We start from the raw sequence: 18,339 nt of genomic DNA, 5'->3' as shown, positions 1-18,339 counted from the left end.
TTTCCTCTTTCTTTTTGTTTGCCAATTCAAATTTTGGAGTGTCATATATTGGTTGTATCAACAAAGTGATAGGTGCTGTCTGAACATAGATGGAGACACAACTGCTGTCCCAAGGACCTTACAATGAAAGAAGAAATTATCTTATATTGTATCTTTATGTCTGTCTATCAAATATCAAAAAGCAAATCTGCTCACCCTTTCCATCATAGCCCTTTGCCTATCCGTTGTTTGCCAGTTACATATGCACTGGTGGTTTATTAACTATGGACCACATCACGCATCCTTCACTTGCACAAAATTCCTTGGATATGAATAGGTCCATGAATATTTGGAGCCTGGGTGAGAAATTTTAAGATTTATGGCTCTGTTCCCAATTTCCTGTTTAGTGTCTGGAGGCCTCTAATTGTTCATTCCTGGATATCTCTCTATTCCGCCCTTAAATGTCTAATCTCTGATTTTCCCATCTGCATCAATCATATTGCAAAGCTCAATTTCTGTTGTATAGCTCCAGTCTGCCTCTCCATTCAAATGTTAAATACTGTGGCATGCAATATACTCCATGCTTGCATGAGGGATTGTTAAGGACCAGAAAGGAAGATGTGTTGAGAATGCATTATTACAGGGTCAAAGTGAAGAAGTGAAGATCTGGGAATGATAAAAACCTGAAGAACTTTTGAGATTCAGCTACTGCAACAGAATTCCCCACAACATAATTTTCTCATCTATTGTTCCATGCATGTCCATCCACCAAAAGTTTTCTTTAAAATCTTCCTAATAATGAATATCATGTTAAAACAGCATTAAATAAGCATCACCATTAATGAAATTACAAGCTTTTTATATTACCAAACAGAGAGTGACTGAATGCTCACATGGCTTATTTATAATGTTCATAGACCCAGAGGCTCATACCTGGTTTAATAATTTCTCCCACTCTTTGTTACTAACTGGCTTATGGCAGTAGGATCAGTGTTAACACAATTTACAAATGCATGCAGCCTGAAATGAATATAGTGAGATTGCTTGGTAGTTATGATGAGATAGGAAAATTAAAACTCTCCAAGCTCCATAATATCACATAATAAAGCTAAGCGAATGTAACAAAGAGGCATACAAAATTCTTCAGTTTGGTAATTTGGATTGCATCATTTAAATCTTCTCTTAATTAAAAACCACATATTATAAACTGAAGGAAAAGAGAAGCTCTTAGCCAAATTAACCAGAATTCTTTTAATCCAATATTGTCCAATCAGATCATCAACTGATATAAATTGACACATCTTTGCTGAAGGTAACAGAACAATATAGTTAGGTGGGTGGGACATTACATTTGTGAAATCATGCTCCCTGGTTTTAGTGTATATCTATGTGCAGCAGAAGTTAATCAAACCAGATATGCAGTGATTTGTCCAGTAGCTTAAAAGCATAAAAATATATTTAAAATTAAAAAGAAAAAAACCCTTACCATCCTGTAAAGTTTATCTTCCAAGTCCTGATTAATTCTTTGTAAGGCTAGGTAATTGTTTTGAATCCTAAAACAAAGATGAGATAATGCAATTAGAAGTGTTTTCATATGTTAACCTGTATTTTTGCACCTTAGAATAAATACAGGCTCCCACTAATATTAAAGTATATGCACTTTTCACTTCTGCCTGCTTGCCAATGGATATGAGTTTAAAGTCCAAGGCTTTAGAAATACTTTTACCATCCGCTTCCAGTCACTTTGTCATATTTGCTTGCGGTAATTAGAGGGAAATTGTGCCAGAAGCCCTAAATGCACTGAAGCTGGGAAATGCTCCTTCATAAGTACGCATGAAGCACCAGGATATGGGAAACCACACAGAAGGATGGTATCCTGTACATTAGGCTTGGGAAATGTGGTGATAGAGATTGCAGAGGGGGCTGGTCTGTGGATCATCAACTATATGGATTCACTAACCACACCCTCAAGCTAAGGAGTGATGTTAATGGAGTTCTAAAACTGCAGGTACAGCCACATAAAGTTGTCACTGGATGGCCTAAGAGAATTCCTTCTTCTGTTAGACACCAATAATTCATGCCCTAATGCCTCCAGCCCATTGATTTGCAGGGAATAAAGCTTTGCCCTTAAAAGGAGGGATAAGCATTTATTTTTATTAACATAATGGGATGGGTTGTTATATAGGAAACAGAAGCTTCCTATGTATTCAGGATTTACACACTCAGGAAAGTTTGTCAGCTTCTCCAGGCTGTATCTTATCAATAACCTTGGTGCTCAAATGGAGAAACTGCCTAGAATCTGCTCCATAGGAGTCATCAGCTATTAACAGTGGTTTTTCTGTGCCAGTACTTGCCAGGACTGAGTACTGGCACCTCAGCAGCCCCAGCCATGGGAACTGAGAACCAGCTCCTCTCTTTTTTTCACATAAAAGGCACTGGCCATTAGTATAAAAATAGTAACTGGGCCTTGTTTTTCTACATCCTAAGGGATGGTGGTGTCCTGTTACACATGCATGCAACAACCCATCAGTATGCATTTCAACCTGCAGGTAGGGGCCACCGGCAAGTTAATGTTCAGGTTTGTAAAGTTTATCTAAATATCTCCCAAACTTCTGTATTTGACATCCTGTGAGACCAGACCTAAGGCCTTCTTCGCTCTGATGTCGTAGGCAATGGAGCTGTTAATAGTTCACTTGGATCTAAGGAAAAACTGGCTGAGAGGTCTCTGTGTCTGAATTCAGCTGCCCTAAAGTACGGTGGGCGTAGAATCAATGGTTTTGGTTTGACCAGTCACAGAGATAGGGAAAAGCCTTGAAATAAGGGCTAAGATGCCTGTGTGCACCACCCACGGCTGCAGCAACGATTTAAAGGGTCCAGGCTCCAAATGCCCAGAGTCCTGGGTCCTTTTAAATTGCTGGCCCCTCTTTGTCCTGGCCTGTCAACAGCCCTGCCCATTAGTCAAGGGGGAGGCGGATTTCCTGCACTGATGGGAAGGGTTCTCCTGTCTGTGTGGAGTCTTCACGGACTGACAGTACTGTGGCACCACGATGCTGAGGTAGCAGATTCTCTGCAGATAAGCCCAAGATGATCTGGTAGTTCCTTTCAACTTTAAACTCTGTCCCTCTGATAGTACCCTCATGCTGTGGGGTGCAGTGGGAATGTGCCATGAGCCCTTGCTCCCTGTTGCTCCCCCTCTGACTCCCTAGTCCATGTCCATTCAGTTTTGTTCCAACCACACCAGTTAGTGGAAAGTGCCATGGAAACTCTAGCTCTGTGAAGTGCTTCTTTTCCAATCAAACTTCTGAAAAATTAACAAAACTCACTAGGCAAGATCCAAAACTCAACAGAATAGTGATGGCTAGGTGTTTAAATGCCTATATTGCTTCAGTTTTCGCTACTGTGACTAAACACAATTGATGTTAATGACAAGGGGGAAGGAACATATGTATGAGATATATTTGAGTCAACAGGGCCTGATGAAATTTACCCAATGGAACTTAAAGTAATTAGCTGAAACAATCAGTGACTGTGAAAACTCATGGAGTTTAGGTGAAGTCCCCAAGGATTGGAGAAAGGTACTATGTTTGCCCTACATTTAAAAGCAAACGCACCTAGGGAATTATAGACCAGTCAGCCTAACTTTGCTACTTAGAAAGATACTGCAAGAAAAGATTAAACCTCCATTTTGTCAACACATAGAGGACAATAGCCAACATGGATTTATCAATAACAAATCGTATTAAGCCAATTTAATTTCCTTCTTTTGCAGTATTATGAATAGGAAAAAAGTAATAGCTGTGATGCATTTTGATTTTAGTAAGGCTTTTGACATTTCACAAGGAAATTAGAGAAATAGGGCCTAGATAAAATTACTATAGAGAAGGTGCATAATTGGTTGTAAGACCAGAGTAATTATTAAACTGGGTGAGATGTGTCCTGCTGTAGGCTTGCAGAAGTCTGTCCTTGATCTGGTACTAGTCAATATTTTAACTCATGTCTTGGATAATGAAAAGGAGATTATGCTAATAAAATCTATGAATGATACCAAGCTGGAGGTGGTTTCAAGCACTTTGCAGGACAGGATTAGAATTCCAAACAACCGGTGAGAACTAGTCTGAAATCAATAAGATGAAATTCAGTAAGGTGCAGAATTACTGCACTTAGGAAGGAAAAGTCAAATGCACAACTACAACAATGGGGAGAATTAGGTAGGCAGTATTGCTGCTAGAAAGTATCTGGGGTTACAATGGATCACAAATTGCTTAGGAGTAAAAACTGTGATGAAACTGTGACAAAAGGCCAATATAATTCTGGGGTGTATGTAAGAAACAGGAAATCATTGTTCTGCTCTGTTTAACATTGGTGATGTCTCAGCTGTAGAATGTGTCCAGTTCTGAGCACCACAATTAAGAAAAGATGGAGACAAATTGGAGGAAGTGGAAGAGATTCAAAAATAATAAAAAGTTTAGAAAGCCTGACTGATACAGAAATGAAAAAAAAAATACTGGGCATGTTTGGTTTTGAGAAAAAGATGGGAAGAGGAACTTAATACCAGTCCTCACATATGGTCCTTATGTTCACAGAAGGTAGCACAAGAAGTGATTGGTTTAATCATCATCAAAAGAGATTTTCCAAATATCTGAGCTAAAATTTTGTATCCATAAGGATAAACACTGGAGTAAGCTTCTAAAAGTGGTTATGGAATCCCCCTCATTGGAGGTTTTTAAGAAGAGGGTAGACACACACCTGTCAGGGTAAGGTAGGTAACTTGGTCCTGCCTCAGAGAAGAGGGCTGGACTAGATGGCCTCTCAAGGTCTCTTCCAGCCATATGTTTCTATGAAAAAGTCTCCACAATATAGAAGGAGCAGAGCTTCAGAAAGTGTTTCTATTGAGACCTGTATGCAAAGGTAATCAAAATAAAGTAGATAAACACACTTACACAGAAAACCCAAACTGGAGAAATAAAAGACCCACAGGTTCAAAAGAAGTGTCAGTACTGTGAATGGGGAGGGGGAAATGGATTCAGAAATATATGGAGGAAAGCATTAAATGTATGAAAGGAAAGAAATATACAATAAAAGTAAATGAAATCTTTTGGCAGTACCTTTGAAAATAAAGCAGGAGTAGGGAGAATTAATCTGAGTTGCAATGAGCAAATGAACAAATGGTAACAGAACCCCACTTGTAGAAAATGCATTCATCTGGACTGAATTTTGAAGTGGTGAGACTTACAAATTGTAAAAAGTCAGCCTTCTATTTTCAGCAGCAATTGGGTTGACTGAGCTACGAACTGCCTTTTACAAGGAATGAATTAGTTGATGTTACCCTGTTCATTTATTATATTTTGGTGCTTCCTCTGTATCCTGTAGTAAATTCAAATTCTACAATACCCCTGTTCTCTGTATGTGTGCACATGGGCAATGCAACTGCTCATGTGCTTTAAGGTAAGCACACATTTCTCAGTGTCTAAGAAAAAAAATTCTGATCATTGCTACTATTAAATATCTATGTGAGCTATTGTGCTAGAAAATACCTTCCATTTCAAGGGTAAAATTTACCTCTGTGCAGAGAGCTCATACAAAGCCTGTGCACTGAGACCCCAAAATGCTTTGGCCTTGTGCTGCTGATCCTCTGCATAGAAGGGAATTTCACCTAGATAGCAGTTCTGCTTTGAAGAGTGACTTTACTTTGTCTTGTTTCTTGCAACTGTAAGATGCTTTTTCTCCCACTAGCACTATGGAGCTAACACAGCTGTGAGGACTCCGTTTATGAACCCATTTAAATATATCCTGAAGTCCATCCCTCTGTAAAAAGCCACTTAAATGCAGACATTTAAGTGGATTGTACTCCCTGTGCATCAACAGAATTCAACATCTAATATAGAATATAATACTGTAATATGTATTGACTTTAGCAAAGCTTTTGATACTATCTCCCACAGTATCCTTGCCAGTAAATTAAAGAAGTATGGACTAGATAAATGGACTATAAGGTGGATAGAAAGCTGGCTAGATCATTGGGCTCAACAGGTAGTGATCAATGGCTCTATATTTGGTATCAAGTGGAGTACCCCATTGGGTAGTTCTGTGGCCTGGGTTTTTTTAACATCTTTATTAATACACTGGATGGAGAGATGAATAGCAGCTTCAGCAAATTTGTGGATGACACAAAAATAGAGGGAGAGGTTGATACATTGGAGGGTAGGGATAGGGTGCAGGGAAATCTATATAAATTGGAGGATTAGGTCAAAAGAAATCTGATGAGGTTCAACAAGGATAAGTACAGAGTCCTGCACTTAGGGCAGAGGAATCCCAAGCTCTTTCACAGGCTGGAAACTGACTGGCTAAGCAGCAGTTCTGCAGAAAAGGAACTGTGGATTGCAGTTGATGAGAAGCTGGATTTGAGTTAACACTGTGCCCTTGTAGCCAAGAAGGCTAACAGCATGCTGGAGTGCATTCGTAGGAGCACTGCCAGCAGACCTAAGGAAGTGATTATTCCCCGTTATATGGCACTGGTGAGGCTGCATCTGGAGTATTGCATCCAGATCTGCTCCCCAATCCATTATAGAAAGGATATGGACGCATTGGAGAGAGTCCAGTGGAGGGCCACAAAATGCTTGGGGGCCGGAGCACATGACATACGAGGAGAGGCTGAGGGATTTGGGCTTATTTAGTCTACAGAAGAGTAGAGTGAGGTGGGATTTGATATCAGCCTTCAACTACCTAATGGCGGGTTCCAAAGAGAATGGAGAGAGGCTGTTCTCAGTGGGACAGATGATAGAATGAGGAGCAATGGTCTCAAGTTGCAGTGGGGGAGGTCTAGGTTGGATATTAGAAGAAAATATTTCACTGAGAGAGTGGTGAAGCTCTGGAATGGGTTACCTAAGAAGGTGATAGAATCTCCTTCCCGAGAGATCTTTAAGCCCAGCCTTGACAAAGCCCTGGCTGGGAAGATTTAGCTGAGCTTCGTCTTGCTTTCAGCAGAGAGTTGGACTCAACGACCTACTGAGGTCTCTTGCAGTTGGAATTTAGAGTGTGTGTGTGTGTATATAAATTCCAACCGGAAGCAATGGGTTTTGTACATTTGTTACTGAAGGCATAATCTGAAAATGGCAGATTTGCACAGGCACAGGTAGGGGTCCAATTTGACCAGCAAAGCCTTTATTATTCTTTCAGGTACAATATAAGGGATGACTTCAGCAGGGCCCTTTAAGTTTTGGTTGAGTTTTCAGGACTTCCTATCAAACACTGTGGGGTTTCTTTACTCTTAAATGAACACACTTTTAAACAGTGAACACAGGTTAGATAGTAGGAAAAACTTTTTAAATACATGGGCATTAAGCTGTGAAATAGGATCTGAAAAGAGGGTGTGGAGTTCCCAGCACTGGAAACTTTTAGAAACAACTTGTACAAATGCCTCTCAGGCACGGTCTAGGTTTACTTGGTCCTGCAACACCACAGGGGGCTGGATTTGATGACTCCTCAAAATCTGTACACTGCTGTGATTCTATAATATGGAAGTCATTGTGAGGCACATGGAGCCCCACAATGCCACTTCAGCCACTCTTCAAAGCAGAATTACGGTTTAAGGGTGGCAGCAGGGCCGACAGCCACCGCAGGCCCTGGGACTAGAGGGGTTGCGGGGGGGCGGCATCTCTGCACCCTGGAAGGAGCAAGGCCACAGGTGAAAGGGACATGGCCAAGGGCAGTCAGCCCTTGGTGCTGCTCAGATCGCAGTGCTACGACCCCGCCCCCCACATTTCTTCAGAGCCTAGTGGAGAGGTGCAGCTGCACTGATGTGGTGTTTCAAAGGGTGCCGGAGCTGGTGCTACCGCTGTTGTCACAGTAACAGTGGTAGCAGCCGGTGCTCCAGACCCCACTGAAATAGCAACTGCCCCCTTACTCTCCCCTATCCCCTCCCATCAGTGGGTCTGAAGGGTGGAAATTTCAAAATCATTCAGCATTGGCCAAACTCCGCTTTCTTTGATGTCAATGGAAGTTTTACCATTGAAATCATTTGGGGGCAGGCTAGGTGAACATGTGTGCCTTGAAAAGCCTAATCCTTTACAGAACAATAGGCTGTCAAGTTATCTTAGTGTGCCCTCCCTAAACAGGCGATAGTTGGGTTTAAAACAAACAAAACAGACAGTTTGCTTTGGCATAACTGTAGATTAAATTACAGAGGGTTAGGAGGCTTTCAGAACGGAGTAGGAAAGCAACAGATAATGGTCCTTAAAGCCTTTAGGGAGAATCCTGCTCAGAGCAGCAGTACAAGTTTAATGACTTTAATGTGTTTTACTGTACAAGTGGGATCATGTTACTCTCTGCTTATCTAATACAGTTGTTTGCATTTACCTTTCTCTTTCTTTTGAAATGAACAATGCAGGAGACAAATTCTTCTTGGTGTTATAATATTGCTCATGCTTATTTTTACATGTTGTTGACACTCTGGGATCATATTTTTGTTTCAAATGTTTATCTTTTTTTCCAGTTTGGGGATTTCTAGGTGTTTATCTTGCCTTATTTTTTATGGTTTCACTAGTCCCAATAGAAACAATTTTTAAAGCTCACCTTGTAAAATATTTTGGGCTTCCCACATGATAAGTCTTCGGAGGAAAAATCACCTGCCTGGAATACAAGTTTTTTTGCATAAATTTTCTTCATAATACAACAAAAGCTAACAAGTAGAGTATTAGAAAAACATTATATTCATTTGATTTAGTACTTTCCATTGATAATGTTCTTAGCAATAAATGAAACACCTTGTGATTTTCAGAGGTTATGAATATCAACAGCATCTACTGAACCTCATCCATATCAACAGTAGTCTTTCACTGATTTCAACAGGCATCAGATCTGGTTCATTGACTTGAAATGGAGTGCTGGGTGCTCACCAATGTTCCCTGTAAGCTGAGTGCTTGGCTGGCCACCCAGGAGAGATTCAGGTGCTGCTTGGCTGATTAGCAGAGTGCCCACAGCTGGCAGGATGTGTTTCTATGGTGGTGCACATCTGTACTTGCCTCAGTGCACATAACAAAAATGATTCCATCCACGGATGGAAGAAGTTAGAGGGAACACTGCTCAGCACTTCAGAAAGTCAGCCCGAGATATATCAACAACCGGTCTACACACCTGATATTGTAATTTTTACTGTCATAAAACTTCCATGATTAGCCTTTTTATAAGGTCCCTGGTGCCTTCTGAGATCCAAATATATATTATAAATAAGCAGAGATGCTACAGAAGAAGCTGTATAGACCTGACGCAAGGTTTATTGTTCATTTTCCAGAGGGCAAATGTGAAGCAGGTTTTACGGCAGAAGATAGTTACAATTCTTAAATGCAGAGGCATGTTCCGATAAATGTTTCAAGGACGGTGAATTGAGTTACCTGTATGATCTTTTAAAATTCACATAGAAAGATATTATCTCAGATTAATTACCAGCCTGGATACACATGTTTTTTGTGCTTTTTATAAGATGACTGAAATATTTAATTTGAAGCAGGATTTGCCTGAAGTAAAACTCCAGAAAGCACCAAATAGTCGCTATTGTCTACCTGAACCATTCACTTGCCCTACAAAATGTACTTCTTCAGAAAAAGTAGTTCAATGTAAAGTCAGACAGATGGTTAACATTGCAAGTTACTGGAAAACAATGTGAAAGGATTTGAAGAAAGCTGTACTGAGAATGGAGTTAGCTGGAACTGCTCTGATGTTAATAAAGTAATAGGAGAGAGAGAGAGAAAAACATGCTGTAGACAGACAAGAAGAGCAGACAGCTGACTTCCCACGTAGAAACCTGTAGATACTAAAAACATGTAAAGTGCTATGTGCTGTATCTCAGATTTAGGTCTTGATTCAGGAAATCATGTGTATGAATTTTTACCATATGCTAACATGATTTCCTGTGATGGGATCTTAAAATTCAATCTCCAGAAAATTCTTTATAATAATTACCTGTGCTCATTTAAATTAATGCTATTAGTCCTATCAAGAAATGTTGTGGAATATTTCTGTTAGAAATGTACATTTGTGATGCATTGTCCATTTTCCTACATAATGACACTGCTTCCAGGAAAAGCTCAACTGCATTTTTTTGCATAGATAAATTAATGTTTTGGTTCAGAGTTTTTCAAAAGTAACAATGTTGAAAGTCATGTACATGCTCAAAGCCAGAGCTTGCTCCCCTTTAAATGGATGAGGAATACATTGTTATTATTATTATTATTTATTAGTAATTGGGCCCTCAATTTAGAACAGCTCTATGCCTTCTTTCTGCATAATTTGTATTATTTTAAAATAGAATGCTTTGTGTTTCATTTCCTACATTTTGGACATGAATGTTTTACCACACCATGATATGAAACTTCATAAGAGTCTGTACATTGAACATAAACTTTCCTCTGCTTTGAAAATCAGGACCTAATTCTGGTCTTCTACTAGTGTAAATGCAGAAATTCAGCTAATATCAATACATTTACACTAGACTTAATCAACAAAATTTGGCTATCTATTGTTTAAAATACAGTAAACCTTTGAGTTACGCAGGGGCTGTGTTCCTGCAATCCCTGTGTAATTTGAATTTTCACGCAAGTCGAGGGGAGGCGGGAACCAGGCTGCAGCCTGGTTTCTGGCTTCCTTGGGCTTGCAGGAGCCAGGAAACTGACCAGCCCACCAGAGCTGCTCATTTTCCTGGTTCCCAGAGTGGCAGGAAGTTGGGAACTGGGACTGCCTGGTTCCAGTCTCTCCATGGCTTGCGGGACCTGGGAAACTACTGTCCGCCACTTGGTCCCCAGCTCCCCGTCTCTTGCAGGACCTGCAAGTGGGGACCCAGGAACCTGGCTAAGAGCCTTCCTCCAGCTGCGTGGCTGTCGGCCATGCAGCTCTGGGAAGGGAGGGAGAAGGCTCCAGCCATGGGCCTCTGGGGTCTCCCTGCCCCCACAGGCGGGGACCCAAAGGCTGACTCTGCCATCTGGGCACTGCCCAGCCAGCTTCCAGCCGTGGGGCTGTGGGTCTCCCTGCCCCCAGGCTGGGGACCCTGCAGCAGGCTCTGCTCCAGCCATGGAGCTGCAGGTTTCCCTGCCCCCCAGCGAAGGACCCTGCAGCTGGCTCTATATGCACACATGAATTTGTAACATACTCTGCATCTTCTTGCTCTATGTTTTAGAAACATGCATCTTTCTGTCTGTCCATCTGTGGGTCCATTTGTTCAACAACTCCTCCTAAGTGGTAGGAGCTCGGATCACCACATTTGGTATGCAGCTTCCTCCTATACTAACTTAAAGCAAAGCGAGGGTTTGGTTGTTCCAGGACAATGGGATGTGCTTGGGATCTGACTGTTTTCCATAAGACAGAAAGGGAAGGATCTGATAGGAGGGACAGGTATGGTCTGCAATGCTCACAAGGGGGCAGCGAGTGTGGGGGCCATTTATAAGGCAGAGTGACCACAAGGCTGTGGCAACATCCGTGAGTGCCAGTGCTCTGCCTGTTGCCGGCCACCAGCTTGGGTAAGTGGCCCCGGTACCCCAAAACCTCAGGCCAAACCCCTCCTCCTAAGCCCTCAGTGCCGGACAAAGGGTGGGGGTGTGGCTGTGGGAGAGAGGAGCGGGAATCAGGACATGGGGTGGGAGGTTGGAGGGGATGGCTTCTCCAGGGGGACCATAACTGCACTGCCCTACTGGCAGCTCCTTTCAGGGGCTGGGGTGTGCTGCCTTGGTGGCAGTTCTTCCAGAGGGGCTGGGCAGCACAGTCACCACTGCTATGGCCCCTCTGAGGAGTACCGCCATCAGGGCAGGGCAGGGCAGGGCAGGGCAGGGCAGGGCAAGCCTGGCTCCCCAGGGAGAAGCTCTTGGCCAGGGCCAGTCAACACAGCCCCAACCCCACTGGGAGGAGCCACCGCCAGAGCAGTGCCACTTTCACCACCATGGGTGGCCCTGGTAAGCGCCCCACCTCCCAGCCCCCTGTGCTGAGCTTCCCACCTCCTAATCCCTTGCCCTGAGCTGTTCACCTCCTGCCTTACGCCCTCACATCTTCTAGCTTTCTGCCCTGAGCTCCTCCTCACCCCAAATCCTCACTCTTGCATCCCCACATTGCCTGTCTTGAGGCCCCACCCCCTGTCCTGACTCCCTAACCCTTAACCCTAGCTCTAACTCCGGCATAGCCACCCCCTGCCCTCAGCACCCCCATACCTCCCAATCCCTTGCCTTGATTCCTGCACACTGTGCCCTGACTCCTTCATCCCCCCAGTTTTTACAAAAATAACTACATAAATAAATATATAAATAAAGAAGGACCTGTGCAATTCCGGGTACTTCTGCTAATAAATATCTATGTGTAACACACATCGACATCTATCTGTCTATCTATCCATTTATTTAATCTGTGTGTGTGTGTGTGTGTGGTATGTAACAAGTATATGTGTGTTTGATGTGTACTATAAACATATTAGATAATTAATGGAATGAATATCTATACATTAAGTACGGTAGTTTGCATATTCTGAGAGCAATTTATTTATTTAAAAAAATTACTCACCTTCTCAATTTTTCGGTTACTTTTTCAAGTTCTTCCTGAGCACGCCTCAGTTCAATTTCAAGATACTGGCGTGTAGAATCAAATTCTGTTTCAAGCATTTCCAATTTGTGGGTAGTGTAGGACAGGCGCTTCCGTAATTCCCCCTTCTGTTCTTGCAACGTACTGGAAGAACAAACACTGGAGCTATAGCATTTAGAAGTTCTGGAACAATTTGTAATGATCCACTCTTTTCAAGTGGCCTCATTATCCATAATTCCCCAAAAATGGCTTTATAGTGAGAAAGAGAACAGTATTTATCCATTTACTAATGTTTGTTATTTTATTTAAAATGACCATGTTGACAGTATTTCTCCATCCAGCCTTCCTAGGATACCCATCTTTAGTCATGCCATCATAGGAAACTTTGTGGAAGCGTCTTCAAAATATAATACATTTGAGAGTACACTGAAAAGCAGATTTTGAGTTTATGTGCCCTCTTTAATTCTGAAATGGTCTAAAATGTTTTATGTACTGTTATGTACAAACAGCCTCTATTCCCCATCTGTAACATAATATTTAATAATCTGGTTGGTCTGTTTAGCTTATCAACTCTTCAAGTCAGGGACTGTCTTTTACTGTGTCTGAAGAGTGTACAGCAAAATAAGGTCACAATAAAAAGTTGTCAGAGAGGTAGCTGAGTTTGTCTATATCTTCAAAAACAACAAGAAGTCCTGTCACACTTAATGGACTAACAGATATTTTGGAGCATAAGGACTTCTTGTGGTTAATAAAAAGTTGGAATCCCTAACTACAATTGTAATGTATCTGAGATGATTTTAGGTGAAAAAGTCAGCCTTAAATGCACGCAAAAATGCATCTCAGATGGAGACTCCACTCACTCACTCCTCACCCCTATGGTAGGAAACTACTATCCACTCTCAATCCCTCTCCTAGCTTATTTCCTTTGATTAAAAAAAAATGGTCTGGCTTGAGACCAACTGACCTAATGGAGACAACACAAATCATGCTCACACATAGAACTGGCTGATTTGTGGGGTTAGTGAGTTACAGATACACATACTAAAGAGCTTTACATCAGGCACTCGTAAATGATGATGTCTCAGTAGAGAGACAAGATGAGTGAGGTAGTATCTTTTACTGGACCAACTTCTGCTGGTGGGAGAGAGAGAGCAGATTTTGAGTTAACACAGAACTCCGCTTAGGGTCAGATTGTTTAGCGTAAGTAGTTAACTCATATTTCAAGGCACTATTCAAGGTTAAGTGGCCCATGAACAACCTCCCAGTCATATGGCGGTAAGGAAAGGAGGGGCTGGAAAGGGAGGGAAGGGAGGAGGCTAGTTACTGGGTTGGAGACTGTTCTAATAAGTGATAAATCCAGTGTCTGCTCAGGCCATGATTTGCAGTGTCCAGCAAAGCTATGAATTTAAGCTTCCAGGCTTGTCTTTTGAAAGGGTCATTCGTGCTGGTTTACTTGAGGATGGGGACTAATAAGTCAGATACAGAGTGATCACTTTGCGAATCATGCTCATACAGGTGGCATGGTGTTTAAGTGAACTGGGGGACTGCATCAGCTTTCACGAGGCCGTAATTCCCTGAATCTTCTCCCTATTACTTCTTTGCGAAAGGCTGTACAGCACTTCTGCCTGCCATTGCTCTGGATACTCACCCCCCAAGCTCTACTCCTCCCTCCTGCCCTTCACATCCCCTGAAACCCATTCCCCTCTAATGCCTAAATTGCCTCCTGCTCCCCCCTTGCCTAATCCCTTTCACTTGTTCCATTCACCTGTCACAGTATCTGTGCTACTCCTTACACTGTGTCCATCCTGCCAAGCCCCTCTGAACCGAGTGGCAGTCCTTTTGCCTGGTGTGTCTTCATTGTCCCTAAAATCAGTGGGAGGGGACATCTTTATTAAGTGCAGTTTCACTTCCACAAACAGGTAGACAGTGGGGAAAGATGGCCCTCTCCAGCCTCATTGACAGTAATAGGAGATGGCGGCCGTAGTGAATCAAAGGAAAGTCATGAGTTGTTGCCTCTCTTTGGCTATGTCTACACTAGCCCCCTCCTTTTGCAAGGGGCATGGTAATGAATGAGTTAGGAAGATGCTAATGAGGAGCTACCATGAATATGCAGTACCTCATTAACATACTGGTGGCCATGCACAATTTGAAAGCGCTGCGTTTGAATTGAGTGCTGGCCATGTAGATGGGGGTCTTTCAAAAGGACCCCCCCCAACTTTGAAAGTCCCTTTTTCCTATTTGGTTTTAGGAAGAAGGGGCTTTTGAAGCCTGGGGTGTCCTTTCGAAAGGCCCCCATCTACATGGGCGGTGAGCAATTCAAATGGGGCTCTTTCAAGTCACGTGCAACCTCCATTATGTAACAAGATGCTGCATATTCATGGTAGCGCCTCATTAGTATCATCCCAACACGCTCATTAGCATGCTCCTTCTGAAAGGAAGGGGCTAGTGTAGACTTGGACATCATGTTTTCATGAGACAGGCAAAATCCACCTGAGAATTGCTGGGGTGAAGATAAAATTGTGAGATAGCAATACTGCATTTATATGACTTGGCTTTAACATGCTGTCTCTCATCAGTGTGTCTTTTTTTTTGTTACAAAAAGAACTTAGATATATTTAAGGAAAAAGTGTTAAAATTCATTCTTACTGTAAATGAGTAACCTAGATCTTGGAAATAGCCTAATGTTTTGCCAACATGGTGTTCTATTTTTATTACATTTTTTGCATGATTACAGTTGTACTTGGCTTACCAGTAGTAATTACACTCTTTTAAAAATAAGATATCCTAATTCAGGCAGCATTTCTTGTCTTAACACAATCACCCACAGTTCTATTTTTCCTCTTCTTCCAAAAGGATGAATCAGTATCTTGAAGGAACTATAAACTGAATATAGGGCTGGATTTAAAGTGCATAATGAATCTTTCCATGGACTCCAACACATTTTGGAACAGGTCCATAGTAGTTGTTTATAGAGAAGTATCTTTAGAAATATGCATACACTTATAATTGGCCATAGGAATATTAGTATAATACATTATTCTACGAGCACGGGGAAGAAGAAAGGAGAAGAATCAGGAACACTGGTTTAAACGCAGAACCATTTGTTGCTTGTAGACCCAGTTCAGCAACACATGCACAAACGTACTTAATTTTTAGGCACATGCTTTATTCCCCAGGAAGTCACCTCGGAAGGTATAGGAGCTTACATGCTTTGCCAGACAGGGGTGGGTTATGCACTTGCTTAAAGATAAGTACATGCTTGAATGCTCTGCTGACTCAGGACCATAGAATTGTAGATTAGGGCTGGAAGAAATCTCAGTAAGTCATCTAGTCCAACTTCCTTCAGGGCTGTCTGTAGTGGGGGAGGGGCCTGGGACAACCTTCCTTCCACCCCAGGCTGGCTCTTGCCCCACCTCTTCTCACCCCTGCTCTGCCTCCTCCCTGCCCCACCCTTGCTCTGCCCCTGCTCCACCCCATTCCGCCTCTTCTCCCCTAACTCCACCTTCTGAGCAACGTGGCCTGGGGGATTAGAAGGTTGAATCTGCCCCTGCACTCATTGGCAGTGGGAAGCGGAGGGACCTGGCCCCAGCCTGCTCTGCTCTGCTAGCTCCCAGATGTGTTGCTTTACTTCTCACTGTCACTGGAGAGTGTGTGTGTGTAGGGGAGAGGTGTTTACACCCCTCTCTGTAAACCCCCTCCCCCAAGCGCTGCATCTGGGAGCTGGCAGAGTGGAGTGCACTGAGGCTGGGTTTCTCCACTTCCCAGTGCTGTTGGGGAGTGCAGGGGTGGGTCCCACCCCTGCTGCCAGAACCAGGCCACCTGCTAGTCTCCCAGGCTGCCCTGGTTCCCATGGACCCCCCAAAGCACAGGGACCAGGATGGTTTCTTTGAAGCATCCCATGGATGGGACAGCTCTGACTCCCTGCTCAAAAGAGGATCAGTCTCAAGCAGGGCTTTGTGGAGCCTGGCCTTAAAACCTCTAGGGATGGAGATTCCAACCGCCCACATAACCTGTTCCAGTGCTTCACCACGCTTTTAGTGAAATAGCCCTGTCACTAAAAATCAGCATGGGAGACGTTGTTTGTCAGCAGTTTGGTTGACACAATACTTCCACCTCCAACAAGCATGTTCCTCTTTCTCGGCAGGAGAGTGTTCTGGCTGACAAAGGAGCGTTCTTACATGCACTTGTTGTGACAAAACTTTGTTGTTTGGGGGGAGCGTGTGTGAGGAGTGAGAATTAAGCAACTGGTAACAACAAAAGTAGTGTTGAGCAAGTCCGAGTGTAGACACCACCTAAATAAGCTGAGTCCTCTCAGCCTCTCCTCATAAAACATGTGATCAAGCCCTTAATAATTTTGTTGCTCACTGCTGGACTCTCTCCAAATTGTCCACATCCCTTCTGTAGTGGGGGCCCTAAAACTGGGTACAGTACTCCAGGTGTGGCCTTATCAGTGCCAAATAGAGGGGAATAATCACTTCCCTTGAGCTGCTTGCAATACTCTTACTAATGCAACCCAATACACCATTAGCCTTCTTGGCAAAAGGTCACATTGTTAACTCATATCCAGCTTCTCATCCACTGCAAGGGCCAGGTCTTTTTCTGCAATAACTGCTGCTTAGCTAGTCACTCCCCAACTTGTAGCAGTACTTGGGATTCTTCCATCATCAGTGCAGGACTTAGTACTTGTTCTTGTTGAACCTCAACAGATTTCTTTTAACCCAAACCTCCAATCTGTCTAAGTCACTCTGGACCCTATCCCTATCCTCCAGCCTCTCCCTTGACCCCAGCTTAGTGTCACCTGCCAACTTGGTAAGGGTGCAATCCATCCCATCCTCCAGATCACTAATGAATACACAGCAACTATAACTATGTAAACTTGAATAGAAAGAGTTGATAAATTTATATATAGGCTGCTTTCAAGACCAGGCTTACTCTGTTTTAGTAAGCAATGATTCTGAAATATGGGTCAGCATAAAGAAGAGCACTATTTCTAGACTCATAACATAAGGACTACCTTTTTAATTAGAAAGACCAAACTGTCCAACATTTACCTCTAATGTCACCATTTAAAAGAAATTAAAATTAACAATTCCTATTTAACACCCATTTTAACTCATCCTGATAGCTAAATGGGATGTTTGTTTTTACAGGTTTTTGATAAGCCTTGAAAAGTATATGAGCTTTTGCTCCAGAAACATGAAATACATAAAATATTACATTCCAGGTTAAAATTTGATGATAGTCTCAAAGGGGTGTGTTTATAAATAAATAAAAAAAAATCTTACAAAAGGTGAAAATACAGAAAAAATGTTTGGGATGCTGAAATCCAGAAAACGCAGCCAAATTTTCTCAAATATACCAATAAAATTGTAATTCAGGAAAGCACTTGAGCATTCAATTAAGTCTATGCTGAGTCAGGAGAATGCTTAACATACATACTTTTAAGTGCATGCTTAAGTCTTATTGACTGTGATGGGATTTACACAAATGCTTAGTTTTCTTGAATAATGTCATTTTCCTGAATTGGAGCCTTATAAATCACTGGTATTGGGGTTAAGAATGAAAGCAGTGACATATCACAGTGTGTGGGCATGGATAAGAAATATCCATTGCTGTGCATTTGTGACTGAATGAATCATTGTACACATATCTTACCAGTGTCAGGTAAAGACCACTGCTTTTTGTTTTGTTTGTCTTCTGATTAGACACAGCCTTTACTTAGTTCTAGTTGTCCATAAAAAAACACAGTAAGCAGAAGAAAGGCAAGAGACAGAAACAACACTAGATAAGGGAGGAATATTTTCTTTC

The 18,339-nt window shown here is 42.3% G+C and overlaps 1 protein-coding gene across 1 annotated transcript in view; it reads right to left on the bottom strand.

Annotated features, from left to right (window-relative positions):
- Positions 1 to 18,339, bottom strand: part of BEGAIN (brain enriched guanylate kinase associated) — a 261,465-nt gene that overhangs the window by 111,468 nt on the left and 131,658 nt on the right. Inside the window, exons 6-7 of the mRNA XM_074996506.1 lie at positions 12,514 to 12,675; positions 1,466 to 1,532 (exon numbers count right to left, since the gene is read on the bottom strand). Of these exons, the coding sequence (XP_074852607.1) occupies positions 1,466 to 1,532; positions 12,514 to 12,675 (229 nt within the window). The remainder of the gene's footprint in view (positions 1 to 1,465; positions 1,533 to 12,513; positions 12,676 to 18,339) is intronic.

The sequence above is a fragment of the Carettochelys insculpta genome, chromosome 6 (genome assembly GCF_033958435.1).
Source record: "Carettochelys insculpta isolate YL-2023 chromosome 6, ASM3395843v1, whole genome shotgun sequence".
Classification (NCBI taxonomy): domain Eukaryota; kingdom Metazoa; phylum Chordata; order Testudines; family Carettochelyidae; genus Carettochelys; species Carettochelys insculpta.
This window is presented reverse-complemented; position numbering and strand designations above follow the sequence as displayed.